The sequence below is a fragment of the Rhipicephalus microplus genome, unplaced genomic scaffold (assembly GCF_043290135.1).
Source record: "Rhipicephalus microplus isolate Deutch F79 unplaced genomic scaffold, USDA_Rmic scaffold_14, whole genome shotgun sequence".
Taxonomy (NCBI): domain Eukaryota; kingdom Metazoa; phylum Arthropoda; class Arachnida; order Ixodida; family Ixodidae; genus Rhipicephalus; species Rhipicephalus microplus.
In genome coordinates, this window is record NW_027464587.1 from 22,309,057 (window position 1) to 22,327,799 (window position 18,743).

Here is an 18,743-nt window from a genome sequence, read left to right on the forward strand (position 1 = left end):
ACCGTGTTGCTTGATCAAAAATACTGACGTCCAAGCTTGCGTGTTGAATATCGTGTGCGCGCGTCTTTCAAGGTTGGGTTCGTGATTCGTTCAAATGATATGCCAGCAGATCACTGCCATGAATCTTATGAGACATATACAGACAGTACCAAAAAAAAAAAAAAAAAAAACAGCATATCCATGGAGTGAATGATGATTGGTGGGGCGAAACGTTCGTCAGTCCATTCGTGCTTTCGTCCGCCCATTCGTTCTTGCTTCCGCCCGTCCATGCGTTCCTCCATACATCAGTCCGTACGTCCATTGTTCCGTCTGTTCGTGCAGCCGCCCCTCTGTCTGTCCGTCCGTCCATGCGTCCGCTCCTTTGTCTGTCTGCGCATCCGTCAGTCCGTTTATCTGTACATTCGTCCATCTATCTGCTGAACATTTCCGAATACAGCCATCTCACATCTTTTCATCATGTAATCATCATATAGAAGTGCCACCATGCAGCAGGCATGTTAATGACCGCTATTTCGGGTATGTGGCACCGGTGGCTACATACACCATCAGAAAATGGACAGACCCACATCCTAAAGAGTTTCGCCCCTAAAAAAAAGAATGTTGCGCATGTGTGGAAGCAATAAACATATATTCAACGTCGTATTTTGCAGTTAGTGCTAAAAGCTCTCAATTTCAGCCAATCAAGCAAAAAAAAAAAAGGACACAGTAAAGAGCTTTTTGAACTTGTGGTTTCAGTTTCCACGCCGCCGGCGCCGGCACCGACGAAAAGTGGCCGTGCGCCGCCGTCAGTAATTTTACCCGGCGTGCGCCGCCGTTGTCGACTCGAAACGAGCCCCACGTTGCCAGTGGTCGAAACCGCCTCAGCGCACACCTCTAGCGATGACAGCCAAGACGCTTCGGGTTTTTTTTTGGACGCCTTGCTGTTTCAGTCGTGTTCACCTCTTTTGAGTGAGCTTCATCGATTTATACGTCCCGGACGGCTCCAGACGGCCCCGGACACCGGCGCCACATTCGTTTTTCTCGGGGACCAACTAGAAGCTCATCCCACTGGTCCAGGATCGCTTGGACGCATGTTTGTTCTTCGCGTGCCTGGTGGCCTGCGAGTGGCCCGGGACCGTCCAAACAATTTCTTTCGGGCAGCTGGCTGACGACAGCGCAGTACGCATGCTGTACGGCCATCTTAAGTTTGACACGGAAAATTTTAGATGAACTTTTGCTCTCTCTTTGCTTTTTTGTCCGCTTCTCCCATGTTTTTAGATTTCGCATTGTTAGCGCACCCAGTTCTTGTCATCGGTGTTCTGAACCACGTCAAGCATGTGCGTATTCCCGAAGGTCGGGCAAACACTCGCTAGGAGAAACAGCAGTGGAACGACCGCACCGGTCTACGATGCGCACGCCCTCGAGTAGTTCACTTACAGTAAGTTGCATCACAACAGAAATAGGTATAGTTTACTACCTAACTGCTGTTTAGGTCGCAAATGGGTCAGCGTTGTGGCCTGTGTTTCAGCTATGGAGGGAGCAGATGGCATAGCCTGGCATAGCAGACGCCACAGCGGATGCAGTCAGCATCAAGCGTGCAGATGGCCAGGGGTCACTCGGGCTGGCTCGGGACCTTTAGATCACGTGCATGTGAAGTAGCCACTTGTGAGCTGAGGCGTCCGCGGGCCATCCGAGAGTGATCTGGGACTTGCTAAATCGATGAAGACCAGTGGTTACTTATCGCGTCCACGAAGCAAGTCGGCGTTCGCGCTGCGGTGATACTACAAATGAGTTCATCTTTGCTTGCGACAAAGAAGCGGAAGCAGTTTTACTTAAGCGAGACAATGGATATTCTTCGGCAACTAAAAGGCAAAGAGCAGGTGGTTGTAACCAAAGAACCGAATCGCATCACAAGAATGTGGATGAGCTGGGGGCCTTCGCGCTGTAAAATTTGTGCAGCTCGTGTCAAAAAAAAAAAAAGTCACAACCTTCTTTAATGTAAATGTGCATTTTTTGGTGTTTACTTGTGCATGTTTTTTTTTTTCTTGTGAAAAACGAGTTCAAGGAACCGCCGTTGTAGAGGTAAGTCGTTTCGGTCAGTGAAAAATAAGGATTTATGATTAATTTTCGATCTTTCACTATAACGACCTTTCAAAATAATGAACAAATTTCCGTGGTCCCCTGAAGTTCGTTATACTGAGATTTAACTGTATATACGTGAATGACGGCGGCGGAGGCAAGAAACCAGCAGAGACTGTCCATATACATAATTGCTATCGCAATAAAAAAAAAAGCAAAGCTGAACGTCGTCGGAGGCCACACCATGCGCACGCAGTGAAACTATGCATGCGCGCACAGCGTCAAAAAGGAAGAGCGAACGACACGGATACCATGAGAAACTAATAGGTAAAGCGCCCTCTATATGCAGCGCGGCCCCATATATGTGACGCTGACTAAATACGTGGCACTGCCAACGCGCAAAAGTAGTTATTTTTTATGTCTGTTTGGAGTGAGGGGTGGGGGGGGTGCACACCTGCGAGTGAGAAGGCGAGAAAGGCGGCAAAGCCAGCTCGTGGGGTGCAGACCCGCCGCTGCTGCTTTGTTGGCTTAGTAGATGCTGGGTATCCTGACAAGGCGATTTCTGCTGTGTGTGAGTAGATGGTTCGGAGCCTTAAGCTCGTGCAACACAGAGGAGCTCAAGGAAAATGTGATGAAAAAAGAAAAAGAGCAGTTTTCCTTATCTACACAAATTGACACATGGGTTGAAAAACTCAGGTTCAAGGTATGGCGTCGGCATCCTTTTTTCCGCCAAACATAAGGTAGGTCGCATTTGCCAGATGGTTGATAATTTGCTGAGGAACAAACAAGCCAAAGGGAGATGCACTGTGAATCATAACAAGTTCATCGCATGCGTAAAAAAAGCTGTGTATTTAACTCTATTATCGTACGGTAGGGAGCATGTGGGACAAACAAAACGATGTGTGAATGTTTAAGGGAGCATGAGTTATCTCTTCAAGGGGTCGCACGATTTCATCTACCGGAATATTGCAGGTCATGCGGTTGTCGTCCCATTTTTGAGAGAACCACCATCACCTTCAAGAGCCTAACCAACTAACAAGAGAAATCGCTGAGGCATATCATACAAAGGTTAGGGGTAGCAAGTGTATTAGGGAACTGTAAGCTGCCAGTACATATATATACATATACACATATACACATACATATATATATATATATATATACATATACACATACATATATATATATATATATACATATACACATACATATACATATATATATATATACATATACACATACATATACATATATATATATATACATATACACATACATATACATATATATATATATACATATACACATACATATACATATATATATATATACATATACACATACATATATATACATATACACATACATATACACATACATATACACATACATATATACATATACACATACATATATACATATACACATACATATATACATATACACATACATATATACATATACACATACATATATATATACATATACACATACATATATACATATACACATACATATATATATATATATATATATATATATATATATATATATATATATATATATATATATATATATATATATATATATACACACACACAAGTGTATTAGGGAACCATCCGTCCCTCTGCATGAAAAAGAATTAAGTTATTTAGGCCAATCTTGATTATCGCCATAAGTGTGACAACGCTACCTCTGTGCACCTCTTGTTCTGCACCTGTCATGATGTAAGCTGCCAGTACATATATATACATATATATATATATATATACATATACACATATACATATATACATATACATATACATATACATATATATATATACATATACATATATATATATATACATATATATATATACATATACATATATATATATATATATATATATATATATACATATATATATATATATATATATATATATATATATATATATATATATACACACACACATTTTGCGCAGTGTTTTTTTTTCCAATAAACAAGTTGTGAGTCAGTGCCGTTTTTTCTTTCTCTTTTGCTACTTCCCTATCAGTGTTTTCTGGTGTTGCGCTGTAAATAAGTTAACGATTGTTTCCCACTGTTACTTTGTTACATAGAGGTCGCAAAAATATGTGCTTCTATAGAGTGACGGCGAGGAATAAAGAAACTTCGTTATATCGAGGAATCCATTATATGAAGGTGTGTTATAAGCAGGTTTAACTGTATGTTGAACAGTATGTTCACAAAAAAAGCATTAACAGCTATAAAAGCAAACTTTAGGACATGGGGGTGCTAACACCCCCTGTAATGTCGTTTGTGTCTCGTGGCACAAACGTGTTTCGCGCGTAAGCCACAGTTAGGGTTCACAACCATAGAGCAGTAGGTGGCGTTGTACTTGCAAGCGCTTATACTGTCATCTTGATTATGCTAAGCGCAGCAGCGCCAGCAGTGACGCCTGGCGGCAAGGCTGGGTGGCGGCACATGGCACAAAAGGGGTTCTCTTTGGTGTATAACAGCTGGCACGAACGATCGCCTTCCCGCAGCAGGACTGGGAGACGGCGCCGCCGGCCGTTTCCTTGTGGGCCCATCATGATGAGACAAAGCCGAGCATTGGAGAAGCCGCCTTCGTGTTACCTTATTTGTTGTTATGTTGATTTAGTGTTGTGAAATATTATGTAAGGTTGCTTTAGCGTGTTGATCACTAGTGATGTATTGTGATTTGGCTGACGATTTCGTCATTGCAAAAGCAGTTAAATAAACGTGCGTTGTATGATTAAACTTGAACTTGGCAACGTTCAACGCTAAAACCTTTACTAGTGAGGCAAGTCTAGCTGTACTATTCGAGGAGCTAGAGGGCGTTAAATGGGATATAGTACGGCTCAGTGAGGTTAAGAGGACAGATGGGGCCTATACGGTGCTACAGGATGGGCACGTCTTTTGCTATCGGGGCTTGGCTGACAGAAGAGAACTGGGAGTGGGGTTTCTTATTCACAGAAACATAGCTGGCAACATAGAGGAATACTATAGCATTAATGAAAGGGTGGTAGGCATCGTAATTAAACTCAATAAAAGATACAAGATGAAGGTGGTACAGGCTTACGCGCCTACATCCAGCCATGATGACGCTTCAGTTGAAAGCTTCTATGAAGACGTGGAATCGGCAATGAGTAAGGTAAAAACAGAGTATACTATACTAACGGGAGACTTTAATGCAAAGGTAGGGAAGAAGCAGGCTGGAGACCAGGCAGTGGGAGATTATGGCATCAGTACAAGAAATGCCAGAGGAGAGCTCCTAGTAGAATTCGCAGAATGCAATAATTTACGGATCTTGAATATATTCTACCAAGAACGAGGAAACCGTAAGTGGTCATGGAGGAACCCTAATGGTGAAAATAAGGACAAAATAGACTTTATAATGAGTGCACACCCATGCATCGTGCAGGATGTGGAAGTGCTTGGCAAGGTACGATGCAGTGACCATAGAATGGTACGGTCTCGAATTCGTCTAGACTTGAAGAAGGAACGACAGAAATTGACACACAAGAAGCCAATCAATCAGCTAGCATTGAGAGAGAAAGTAGAGGAATTCAGAGTCTCACTTCAGAACAGGTACTCGGCTCTTAGTGAGGAAACCAACCTTAGCGTCGACGCAATGAATGATAATCTGACCAGTATCATTACGGAGTGTGCAGTGGAAGTTGGAGGCACGGTAGTTAGACGGGACACTGGCAAGCTTTCCCAGGATACGAAGAACCTCATTAAAAAGCGTGAAAGCATGAAAGTCTCTAGTACAACAGACAAAATAGAACTGGCAGAGCTTTCGAAGTTGATTAATAGGCGTAAGGTATGCGATGTAAGAAGGTATAACATGGAGAGAATCGAACACGCTCTGAAAAACGGAGGAAGCGTCAAAGCAGCGAAGAGGAAACTTGGGATAGGCAAAAGTCGGATGTATGCACTAAGGGACAAAGAAGGCAAAATAACTACCAATATGGATAGGATAGTTAAAATAGTGGAGGAGTTTTACAGAGATCTGTACAGTAGCCGAGACAACCACGACCTTAATATTATAAGAACTAGAAGTAACCCAGATGACACCCCACCAGTAATGATAGAAGAAGTCAGAAAAGCTTTGGAGAGCATGCAAAGAGGCAAAGCTGCTGGTGAGGATCAGGTAACATCAGACCTGCTGAAAGATGGAGGACAGATTGTGTCAGAAAATCTAGCCACCCTGTTTAGAAGGTGCCTCCTGGCAAAAAGAGTACTAGAGTCTTGGAAGAATGCTAACATCTTAATACATAAGAAAGGAGATGACAAGGACTTGAAGAATTACAGGCCGGTCAGCTTGCTCTTGGTCGTATACAAGCTGTTTACAAAGGTAATTGCAAACAGAATTCAGACAACATTAGAATTCAATCAACCAAGGGAACAAGCAGGATTTCGGACATGCTATTCTTAACAATCGACCTCATTCATACTATCAATCAGGTAGTAGAGAAATGCTCAGAATGCAGCCAACCACTATACATACCCTTCATAGATTATGAGAAGGCGTTTGATTCAGTAGAAATATCAGCAGTCATGCAGACACTCCAGAATCAGGGCTTTGATGAAGTATACAGTCAACTGCCGATTTTTCGGACACCCGAATTTTTGGACATGCCCGACAATTCGTACATCTTCGCGGCACCGCCACGAGCCCCATAGAATCAATGTATAAGGAAATCTGAAATTTCCGACGCTCGAACCCCTCGGAGTCCAATTCTCTGGACTTTTTGACGTGACGGAAGGTCGAAAACCACCACTGACCTCCAGTAGAAACCACCACAACTGCGTCACACGCGATTACGATCGCATAAATGAGCCCACTGGCCTACTGTGGCGGCATCTGTTGCTCGGACTCGTTGATCGTTAGCGGAGAAACACACACGGCCTTCGAGATTCCTAACACTGGCCGTGTTTATCGTGCAAGGGTGAATCTTGCACGATGAACTTTGATGTGCTTCGCTGACAATCGAAACTAACCACTTGGAAATTTTTTGGCGCCAATAAAGTTCCTTTCGCTTTAGCGCTTGTGCTCGTGCGTGCCACTCTGGCTTCTTGCACAGCGCTTTCGCGAAACATTTCACCACTTCGAACTATAACTAACCGTCACACACCGATTTGGTCTGGCCACGCTGGCTATCTTGAATGTTTACCAGCGCCTCCTCTAAAGTACCCGAGGCACCGTCGCCTGCCGTCACGCCGTTTTGTTTATGCAGCCCACATGGTGTTTGGCTAGCCTAGTGTGTGGTTGTGCGATCGTGTGAAATGTGCTCTGCAATGCTAAGCCTAGGTGCTTCAACGCTTGTCAGCAAACTCCTTTGTTCCCATCGTGAGGATTTCGCTTGCCTGCGATGACCCCCACTCCGCCTTCGTCGTCTTGGCCGATGGAGAAGAAAGCCGCCATTATTAAGTTAGTGAAAGAAAATGCATGCAGCCCACACCGGCTGCCGTGACGGCACCCGCTGTGGGCTGCATGCATTTTTTATAACGGCTCTTTTCAGAGCCACCCCACTGATGCTTTCGCAGAGTTCCGGAAGTCTGGTACTTCGACTTTGACCCTCTGGGTTCGAGAAATATCAATGAAATGGTGCGTTTTTTGCTTGCAATGAGAAATATTAGCAAAATATGCATTTTTTTTTCTCGCATTGAAAATCATCAGGAAAATAATGCGTTTCTTTTTGCTCGCATTCATTTTTTTTGGACTGCCTGAATTTTCGAATGGTTTTTCACTCCCTAGAAGGTCCGAAAAATCGGCAGTTGACTGTATATAATCATCCTAGAAGAAATCATCAGGGGCTCAACTGCTACCATAGTGCTTCATAAATAAAGCAACATAATACCAATCAAGAAGGGTGTAAGGCAGGGGAATACAATGTCCCCAATGCTATTTACCCCGTGCTTACAGGAGGTTTACAGGAGGTGCAGAAAACGAAAGTAATGTACAACAACCTTGGAAGAGAGCAGCGCTCCGAGATAGATAATAGTGGACTTCAAGTTGCAAACGACTATGTCTACTTAGGGCAGGTAATACCGTAAAAACCGGAATATAAGTCGAGATAATTTAACAAAATAATAAGCTAAAGTTGCCCCTCGTCTTATATAGCGGTGCCTAGCCGAAAGTGCGCCGCTGTCTGGCAACATGTGGCTTGCATGTGCTTGAGAAGCCGGATGCGGCCATATATGCATTTAAATCAAATCGCAGCCCGTTTTTTTTTTCTCTCCGTCTGTTTTCTTTGTGTTCGTAATTTGCTTCCGATCTGTTCTGAGTTTTCGCTCCGCTTGACATTGCGCTGCATTTTTAGTGGTCTTTTTTTTTTTTCATTCACTGAATATGAGTAGCGGTGCGAGAATGAAGTACTCAGCTGCATTTAAACTAGATGTTGTTGAGTTTTGCAGCAGCGTACGGGAATATGGCTGCTCAGCGCCGCTTCGGTGTATCGGAAAAAAGCGTGCGCTATTGGAGGGCGCAGAAAGGGAAGCTGCAGGTGTGCGATTCTCGAAAAATGTCGTTTCGTGGACGAAGTGCCGTTCATCTGCAGCTGGAGGATAAGCTAGCGGACTTTGTGCGAGAAGTTTGTGTGCGCTCGCTGCCAGTGACTGTGGATACCATTAGCAAAAAAGCCGTGGAACTCGCTCGAGAAGCTGGGCTCACGAGAGAAGAGTTTCGTGCACCAAACTCTTGGGTGTGTCGATTTACGAGACGCAAAGGATTTTCTCTCCGGCAGCGCACATCCATCTGTCAAAAGTTGCCAAGGGAGTTCGAGGACAAGCTCAAACTTTCAGCGCTTCGTGAACTGGCTTCGAGAGCACAACGTCTACATGATGGGGCTGATTCGCAACCCCGATGAGACCACCATGTGGTTTGACACGCCTTCGTCGACCACGATCACACAGCGCGGCACCAAGGATGTGAAGCTGTTGTCCACTGGCAACACTCGCGCTTTATTTATTTATTTATTTATTTAGTATACCTCAAAGGCCCCAGTCGGGGTATTACATGAGGGATGGGCATAATGAGCAACATATTAACGATTCAATCACGGTCTTGAATACATGTGGGTCGGAGTGGTGCATGGCGAAGGCAGGCAAGTTGTTCCAGTCCCGGGCGGTTGCAACAAAAAAGGAGCGAAGGTGGGCAGTAGTTTGTGCTGGCGGTGGATAAACGGCTCGGGGATGGTTTGTACGGCTGAATAATCGATGAGCAGGCAAGATGGCTGGAACGTTGAAAGGAGCGTGATAAAATTTGTGAAAAAGACAGAGCAGAGATATATGACGACGTGATTCTAGGTTGTTGAGGTGGCAACGAGTTTTAAGTTCGGAAACGCTGGAATGATAAGAGTACACGGAGTAGATGAACCAGGCTGCGCGATTTTGTACAGATTCGAGAAGGTTAGATAGATTAGATTGATGAGGGTCCCAAACCGAGCATGCGTACTCCAATTTAGGGCGAACAAATGTGGTGTAAGCTAACAACTTCACTGATGAGGGAGCAAGTTTTAAATTCCTACGAAGAAAACCCAGCGCACGATTAGCGGAGGATGCTACGTTGTTAACGTGAGTGGACCAGGTGAGGTTGCTTGGGAATGTTACGCCGAGGTATTTATAGGATTCTACTGTTAAGATTGTAGAGCCCGAAATGGTGTAAGTCGCTTGCTCGTAATGTTGCTTACGGTGAAATGATATTAGCGATGTCTTATTTACGTTTAAAGACATTAGCCAGTCGTTACACCAAGATTCAATAAGGTTAAGGTCGTTTTGAAGTATAGCAATATCGGTAGGGTTTTTTATTGGACGGTACACGACGCAATCATCTGCAAACAGGCGAATATTTGATGAAATGTTAGCTGGGAGGTCATTCATATAGATTAAGAAAAGTAGGGGTCCGAGTACTGTGGCCTGTGGGATGCCAGAGATTACGGGAAGATGGTTAGATGAATGGTTGTTAGCGTACACAAATTGTTGCCGATTAGTCAGAAAACTACGAATCCAGTTGAACGTCGATGTATTAATGTTTAAGCAAGAAAGCTTGAGGAGTAGCCGTTGATGCGAAACTTTGTCAAATGCTTTTTCAATGTCTAAAAAGAGGGCATCGGTGGGTATATTTAGGTCAATGCTAGAACTGATGTCATTGTAGAATGAAGCAAGTTGTGTGTCGCAGGATAATCCTGAGCGAAACCCATGTTGACTATGATGAAAGAAGTTGTGGCGGTTTAAGAACTTGACGGTATTAGAGTAGATCACATGTTCCATTAGTTTAGAGCAAATGCTAGTGAGCGAGATGGGACGATAGCTGCTAGGCTGGGACGGAGGGCTCTTTTTAGGGACTGGTAGAATCTTACCCACTTTCCAGTCTTCCGGCACCACTCCTGAAGACAGTGATTGCTGAAAAATACGGCATGATATCACACTGACAATGGGTTGTGTGTTTTTTAACATCTTAGCGTTGATGCCATCGGCGCCACAAGAAGATGTAAGCTTTAATGAGTCGATTAATTTAGCAATGCCCTGTTGAGAAAACGGGATGTCCGGCATCATGTCGTAATCACGAGAATGGAATGAAGGTAAGTTGCCGTTAGGTTCGATAGTGAACATGGAAGAGAAAAAATGATTAAGTTGTTCGGCGGCTTCATCGTCGGGGATCAGAAGGTTATGATTATCAAACAGTGCCAGTGGTTGGGAATTTCAAGGGTTGATAACGCTCCTAAATTTCTTCGGGTTATTGGTCAGCATGGCCGGCAAAGTCTGTGAGTAAAAAGAACGTTTTTCTTTCATAGCATGCGTGCTGAACGCTTCTTCCGCAGCGTAGTAGTTGTTCCATGCAGAAATGTTATTAGATCGTTTTGCTGATCTAAAAAGTCTTTTCTTTTTTTAATTAAATCGTTTTACTGTAGCTGTGAACCATGAAGACGTCTTTTTTTTCGGTGACAGTAATGGTGGGCATGTATTTTATGAACAGGTCATGGATTTTATTTTTGAAGAGCAACCAATTAGTCTCGACAGAGCGCTGCGAAAAATCGGCTAGCAGGCAAATAGTGAATTCTGCAAATTCATTGTTTAGGGCAGAATAGTTTCCTTTGTTATACAATGTTATCGTTTTTGTTATTTTAGACAAGCGTGTTAGTTGGCAGAGGTAGGTACCATGAATCACTGAATGGTCACTTAAGCCAGGCAAGAACGTCATCTTGGAAACCTTGTCAGGCTCGGAAGTGAGGATAAGATCTAGAGTGTTGGAGGAGGTAGAATTTTGACGTGTGGGTTCAGTGACGAGTTGCGTTAGTCCAAATGTTAGGCATGAGTTGACGAAATCGCTTTCAGGACCGTGTTTGGCGGCTGTGCTTGCCAGATTATTCCACGAAATTGCTGGAAAATTAAAATCACCGAAGAGAAGTATCGGATAATGACGGAAAGTTTTAGTTACAGAGTGAATAGCCACGTGGAAATTCTGTACAAAGAGGGGGTCAAGACCGGGAGGCGGTAACAAACTCCAATTATCGTGGGGGGATAAGAAGCATTGCAGAGAATGAACCTGATTTCTAAGCATGAGGACACACGAATTTCTGTATGGAATGGAATGAAAAAACTTTATTTAATGAAAAAACTTTATTTAATGAAAAAAAGTACATTGAAGGCTTTTATGACTGCCTATCAGCACTCCACCTCCACGTTTGTTAGTGAGGTCACGTCGAAAAATGTTGAAGTCCGGGAAATATTGTAGCAGCTCTGAGTCTGCTATTGAAGGGTTAAGCCAAGTTTCGGTTATTACGAACAAATCTGACTCTGAAGAGCTAATTAGATTTTGTAAGCCATCAACTTTCGGAATAATGCTTCTAATGTTAGTATAAAGAAAGAAGAATGATTTCCTGGTTGGAATAGTACGGCTGGGGCCTATGTGTTTAACGGCCGCAGAACGACTTTGTTAGTCTTGTGATCGTAAATGAAAGTTTTGTTGCCAATGATAAGCTTATCATGACGGAGTTTGTAAGGTTGCTGCTGTGCCCTTCCAAACTCACCGAGAAGTTTTCTGGCTTTAAGTGTGTTAGGTGGATAGTCCTCCGATATGCGATAGTTCGAACCTTTTAGCTTGCGCCCACTCGGCAGTACGTTCTCCCTAACCTTGAAGTGTGCAAATTTAATGATGACTGGTCGGTTTTTGTTAGCATTATATTTACCTAAACGATGAGCCCTTTCTATATCCATTGCGTCAAGACTGATTTCTAATTCTTTGCTACAAAATTGGAGCACAGAGGCTTCCAATTCGGCCCAAGTTTCACGCTAGCGATCTTTTAAACCAAAAAGAACAAGGTTCGATCGACGTGCTCGGTCTTCAATGTCATCCAATTTGGTCATGATTGCAGTGACATCTTGTGCATTTTGGTCTGAAAGCTTACTGATATTGTCCAATTGCTTTTTTATGCCCAATACTGATTCACAGTCTTTTTCTATTTTAGTTAGTCTGTTGTTCATCGAATCATCGTTTTGAGACAGTTTCTGCTGGATTGCCTTAAGTTCTTGTAGCATGGAAGCTTGACCGGATTGGATGTTTTTAAGTGCTGTCATTACGTCACTCGACTCTAGCGATTCGCTAGAGTCGAGTACGTTAGAGCGAGTGGTAGGACCAGGGTTTGATTTGTGGGGATCTGAGGCGCGCCCGCGACCATTTCGCGGGCATTCCGCCACACGGCCACACCCTTTTGCTTTCCCGCTCTGTTAACAACACGTGGCGATAGATGGCGCGCTGTGCGGGCACGGCACGCGGTACGCGCGCGCCGAGGGAGCGCTCTTTCTCCGTGGACGGCGCCGGGTAAGCACGTGTTTTCCTTCGTCCGCGTCCCCTTTGGGAATCGCGGACTGTAGCCTGCCCGGGGTGGCCTTGGGCAACCCGGCAGGCGTGTTTACTTGAGTGCCGGCTTCGGTAGCGTACGCTAAGCCCAGAGCGGTGCCTAGTGCTTGAAGTGGTCGTACCACAACGAGCCACACTTGCGTTAGGCCTACGCGTACGAGATTTGCCCTAACACTCGCGACCAGGCCCATTGGCCATCGTGAGAGTGCGCAGCATAGCCGCGAGGGACCTTTTCCCGACCGGCGTGTCAAAGCTCGCCATTGCCACCTGCGACGTGCTCGCGCCTTTGCTACCCGCGTCCCGGGAGCGGACGTTGTACTGTTGTTCGGGGTGCCGCCAGAGGCAATAAAGTGTTGCGTACTTTTGCATTAGAACACTGTCTATTTGCCGCGCCGTGCTAAACGCCTTATTAGTTGAGCGCGCGCGGAGCGGTGCGCTACACGCGAGTAAACGGAGTAGCGGCCCTGTGGCTCGCTAAGCGTGAACCCGCGGTGATCGTCCGCTGCAGTTATAGCGGGGGTCACCCATACTGGCGCCCAACGCGGTATCAAAGGCTCATTAAGCCTTTGATTAGTCTTAGCCGAGTCAGCCCGCCTTTGCGAATCAGGCTCACCGCGTTTACCCGCGTTATGTCTGCTTCGCGTGAGTTCTGTCCGCTGACGCTTTTAGCAGATACCGCATTGCTCGAGAACAGGGCCAGTGCCCCCCTTGAGCATCACAATCTCGCACCCTCACTTTTCACAAGCCCCAGTCGGGATGACACGAGGTGCTACGTATCAGCTCTCACTGGAGAGGTAGCATGTTTGGGTCCGGGGCCATAGCCCAACCCGAACAGTGCACAAGGGCAAATTGGACTACTACTGCTCCCTTTGGAATGCATGGCAGTTCCATGTCACAGCGCTCCGAAACGGCTCTCAGTGGAGCTTCCGGAGTGCAAATCGGCACCGCGGCCTCAGCCGTTGCCGAATTTTGCCCGCGGGCTGCTATGCAACCTAGCAGCCTGGTACCCAACGCGGTATCAAAGGCTCATTAAGCCTTTGGTTAGTCTTAGCGAGCCAGTTCGCCTGCGCGATTCGGGCTCGTCGCAACATGTCTGCTCCGTGGCATGCCGCGTTGCACAAAGACGCCACCGCCTCTACCAACGGGCGCCCTTCGGCGCTTGCCTGTGTCTTCACCCCTTTTTGTGGTGAATACACTCCTACGTGGTAGCTGACGCGCTATCTCATGCCCCCTGTTGTCTGCCGGGAACCTGGATTTCGGTGCGATGGCCGCTTGCGGTGCCTTAGCACATGCAAGCGTCGGGGGCGAAAAAGCGGCGAAAAAGGGGAGTCCCCTTGAGGACGACCTTGGCCGCTATCCAGGTAAACGGCGCACTGCGTAGCGGCCGAGCGGGGGAACTTTCCGAAGGCCACCGTGCCGAGAGCGAATCCGTGACGCCGTGCACGCGGCGGTTGTTGCGGTCCTGAGTGGGTGCGATACCAGACTCCCCCATTCGGGAGAATGGGAGTTGCTTTCGGCAGCAAAGAGCTACTGAAGGCTCAGCAGAGTGATCCGTTTCGAGTCTCGGAGGGACGGAGCGCCGTATACGCAGCTTGCTTTGCGGCGGGCGCCGTTAAACCGTCTTGAGAGGCGCGGAGCGCCGTTACGCTGCTTGTTTTGCGGCGGGCGCGATTAGGAGGCTGAAACAGCGTGTGTCGCTGAGTCCCCGGCGGATTCATTTTACTGGACCATGACGGGCTCCTGCTGAAATACATAGCCACCAATGAGGAGTCAGTGGACCCGTTTAAGGTGGTTATGCCCAAAAGTCTGAGAGCCGCACTGTTGCGAGCCTCTCATGACGAGCCCATTGCCGGTCACCTGAGTGGCTCTAAAGTTTGTGCGAAACTGAGCAAGGTTGTGACTTGGCTTGGCATGAAGCGTGACATTTTTCGCTATTGCCGTTCCTGCCACGTCTGTCAAACGGTGAAATCAAGGGGTGGCAAGCCGCCCGGCTTGATGAAACCGATTGTCAGTGAGCGTCCGTGGCAAGTAGCCACCTGCGATCTAATGGGGCCATTTCCCAGGAGTAAGCAGGGGTTCATACATCTGATGGTAGTTGTTGATCATTTTTCCAAATGGGTGGAGCTGTTTCCGCTGCGGAAAGTGACAGCGCGAGCGGTGCTAGAGAGGCTACAGGAAGTGTTTTGTCGGTTCGGCTTTCCGAAAAGATTCATCACGGACAATGCGTCGTATTTCACCGCTCGGGTGTTTGGTGATACGTGCCGTTCCCTAGGAATAGATCACTGCACCACTTCGCCCTGCCATCCTCAGTCCAATTTGACGGAGCGAACCAATCGTACGCTCAAACCGATGTTGGCGGCCTTTGCCGAAAGTCAAAGGGACTGGGCAGACCATTTGAGTGAACTCGCGTTTGCAATCCGAACCTCCGAGAGTCGCTCTACTGGTTTCTCTCCCGCCTTCCTTAATTTCGGAAGGGAGTTGGCAAATCCGGTGACCAGTGTCATGCAATGCCAGCTCGGAGACGAGGAAGAACCGGCAGGCTGTTCTGCTTACGCTTCCACACTTCGGGACAGGCTTTGTCGAGCTCTCAGTAGAGCGAGGCAGAGTCTGGCATCGGCCAGGGCCGAACAAAAGGCCCAGTACGACCGAAAACGTCGCCACCTTTCATTTAAGATGGGTGACCTCGTCCTGAAGCGCAACCACGCTCTTAGCGACGCGAGCAAGGGTTTCTCAACTTCGCTCGCTCCAAAGTGGCTTGGTCCGTACCGAGTGGAGAAAGCTTGGACTCCACTCGCGTACTTGCTGAAAGACCCGCTTTCGGGAAAACTCAGCCATGCCCATATCGCAGACCTGAAAGCCTTTGCGTCGAGGTCTGACGAGCCTGCGCCAGCGCCCAGTGGCTCTTCACACAAGCAACGGCGCACACCCGGCGCGGCGGACTGCATTCGGACCACGCACCGGTATAATCTGAGGAAGCGGTCAACTTAGTGATTTCGCGCCGGACGACGGGCTTATTTCCGCAACCGAAGGCCCTCATTTTTACTTTCTAGTCTCAGTTAGCTAACTTCTTTACAGCCAGTGCTTGCAAAGAAGTCTGTTCCGCCCAGTTACTGCTGCTGATCGTCATTTGAGTGTTGTTTACTTGTTTTTTTTTTCGTGTTTTCTTTTTTTTTTTTCTTCTCGCTGGAGGAGGGGATTGTGAATTGGTGCTTTAGCGTGGGGAGAGGGACAAATGACACTCTGCGCTTCCCTTGCGGTGCGCGTTTGGAGAGACCCGACCATCGGAGGTGTGTGTGTGTGTGTGTGCGTGTGGCGACAGCTTAGGAAGTCACCGACCCCTACACCACTTTGGACTCTGGAGGTGTTCGGAGACTTGCACGAGGCCAGCTGTTGCAGACGCTGTGCACGACTCGACCGACGCCGCAGGACGCCTTGCAGCCAATGGATTTGGCGACCATTATTCCAGCAGAAGGGCCGGCTGTCGCAGCGAGGTCCATCCGAACCTCCACAGAGGCGGCGTTCGTCGGACTCGCAGGGCTGTCGTCCACATCGACGAGACGAAGGTGAGCCCGTTCCTCGCATGAAGGCCTCAACCAGAACCCTCCCCTCGAACTCTTGCATCCACGCAGTCACCCAAGTCAAACATTACGTGACGCTGCCCCTCCGAGCCGTGAACCCGCTCTTGCGTGAGCATCATGAACTCCCGTTACCCCTCTTCCGCGGAGCCATTGTATTTGTCAAGTGTATTCTTGTGCTATTTTATTTTTTTTTCTTCAGCAGCAGCTGCAGAGCGAGGCTGAGGCTAGCTGTAGCCCATTGCATGACACCTTTGCATGCATGGGCGACGACCGGCTTCCTTTGCAGACCGGTATATAGGGTGAATTAGGGAGAGGAGGATGTGGAGATCTGAGGCGCGCCTGCGACCATTTCGCGGGCATTCCGCCACACGGCCACACCCTTTTGCTTTCCCGCTCTGTTAACACCACGTGGCTCGCTAAGCGTGAACCCGCGGTGATCGTCCGCTGCAGTTATAGCGGGGGTCACCCATAAATTCAATGTCGCCTGACAAAGCTAGCAATTGCTTAATGACATGCGCGCAATCAAGCACGACATTGAAACAACACTGTGGGCTTGGCAACACCAGGAGGGCCGCGTAACGAGTACGACGTGCATACAGAGAGTATCGATTATTTATTTGCAGGACAAAAAGGCGTTGCAGGTAAGAGGCCGTGGCCATAGCTGTGGTGTTGCCAAGCCCATTGAAGGCTGCGTTGGCCGAGTTCGAGCTTATGTAGTCCGAGGCAAGAAGGATGTTATCCGAAGATTAGCAATCCCTGTAATCACTTGGTCCGGTAGCGGCGGTCGAGGCATTGGTACCCACTCTCCGCGCGGGGGTGCAGAAGGCGATTGTGGCAGTCGTAGTTGCACAGGCCGAAGGGGTGGGTCCGGGTAGCGGTCAACGTTCAGCCATGCCGGGGACCATGACGCCTCCGGGAAGTCACCAAAGGCAGCGAAGCGCGCGCCGTCGGACCGCAGGCTGCACAGTGACACGAAAGCTTGCAGGACAAAAAGGCGTTGCAGGTAAGAGGCCGTGGCCATAGCTGTGGTGTTGCCAAGCCCATAGCTTCACCGTCATGCTGGCATGCACGGCAGATGGTAGAAAGCTTTCACCCTTCGTAATTTTGAAACGCAAGACAATGCCGAAGGAAGTGTTCCCGCTCGGTGCAGTTCGCGTGAACAAACAGGGATACATGGACGAGGCCATGATGCTCGAATGGATAAGAGTGGTGTAGAACCGTCGGCCAGGTGCACTGCTGCGTCTTCGCAGCACGCTGGTGTTGGATGCGTTTCGTGGCCACTTAACCGACGCAGTGAAACACGCACTCGGCGACGGAAAAACGGACCTCGCCGTGATACCAAGTGGTATGACGTCCACCCTCCAGCCGCTCGACGTTGTCCTAAACAAGCCGTTCAAGGACTGAGTGCAGCTGGAATACCAAGACTTGATGTCCGGCGACAACCCCAAGACACCGACGGGCCGCCTACAGAGGCCTCCGCTTGCGACTGTTTGTGGCTGGGTGCTTTCCGCCTGGCGTTCCTTGCCGGATTTCATGATGGCAAATGTTTTTAAGAAATGTTGCATCAGCAACTTGCTGTATGGCACTGAAGACGACGCACTGTGGGAGGCGGCCAGCGACAAACTCTTGTCTTCAGACGACAGTGGTGCTTCATCGGACGAATAGGAGCAGTTGCGATGGTGGTTGAGGGGAGCTCCGACGATCGGGGTGCGGTGTGCCCAAATCGCAAATAAATGTGGTTTGGGAGTTTTGGGTTGTTTCCTTTTTTTTGTTTTTTGGTAACCTGAATTTGGGGGGTCGACCTATATTCTCACTCGATCTATAGTCCGGTTTATACGGTAACCGCGGAGCCGAACCACAAGATTGAAGTAACTAGAACAATAAGAATGGGGTGGAGCACATTTGGCAAGCACTCTCAAATCATGACGGGTAGATTTCCACTATCCTTCAAGAGGAAGGTATATAACAGCTGCATCTTGCCAGTACTTAGCTATGGAGCAGAAACCTGGAGACTTACAAAGACGGTTCAGCTTAAATTGAGGACGACGCAGCGAGCAATGGAAAGAAAAATAGTAGGTGTAACCTTAAGAGACAAGAAGAGAGCAGAGTGGATTAGGGAACAAACGGGGGTTAAGGATATAATAGGTGAAATCAAGAAGAGGAAATGGACATGAGCCAGGCATGCAGCGCATAGACAGGACAACCGCTGGTCATTAAGGGTAACTAACTAGATTCC

General features: G+C 47.4%; 1 protein-coding gene across 2 annotated transcripts in view; it reads right to left on the reverse strand.

Annotated features, from left to right (window-relative positions):
- The window catches only part of ZnT86D (solute carrier family 30 member 7), a 149,715-nt gene that overhangs the window by 63,349 nt on the left and 67,623 nt on the right, over positions 1-18,743 (reverse strand). The window contains exon 7 of one of the 2 annotated variants that reach the window (XM_075882920.1): positions 10,429-10,471. The exons of the other annotated variant lie outside the window; for it this stretch is intronic. Within the exon in view, the coding sequence (XP_075739035.1) occupies positions 10,429-10,471 (43 nt within the window). The remainder of the gene's footprint in view (positions 1-10,428; positions 10,472-18,743) is intronic. 2 annotated transcript variants of the gene reach the window in all.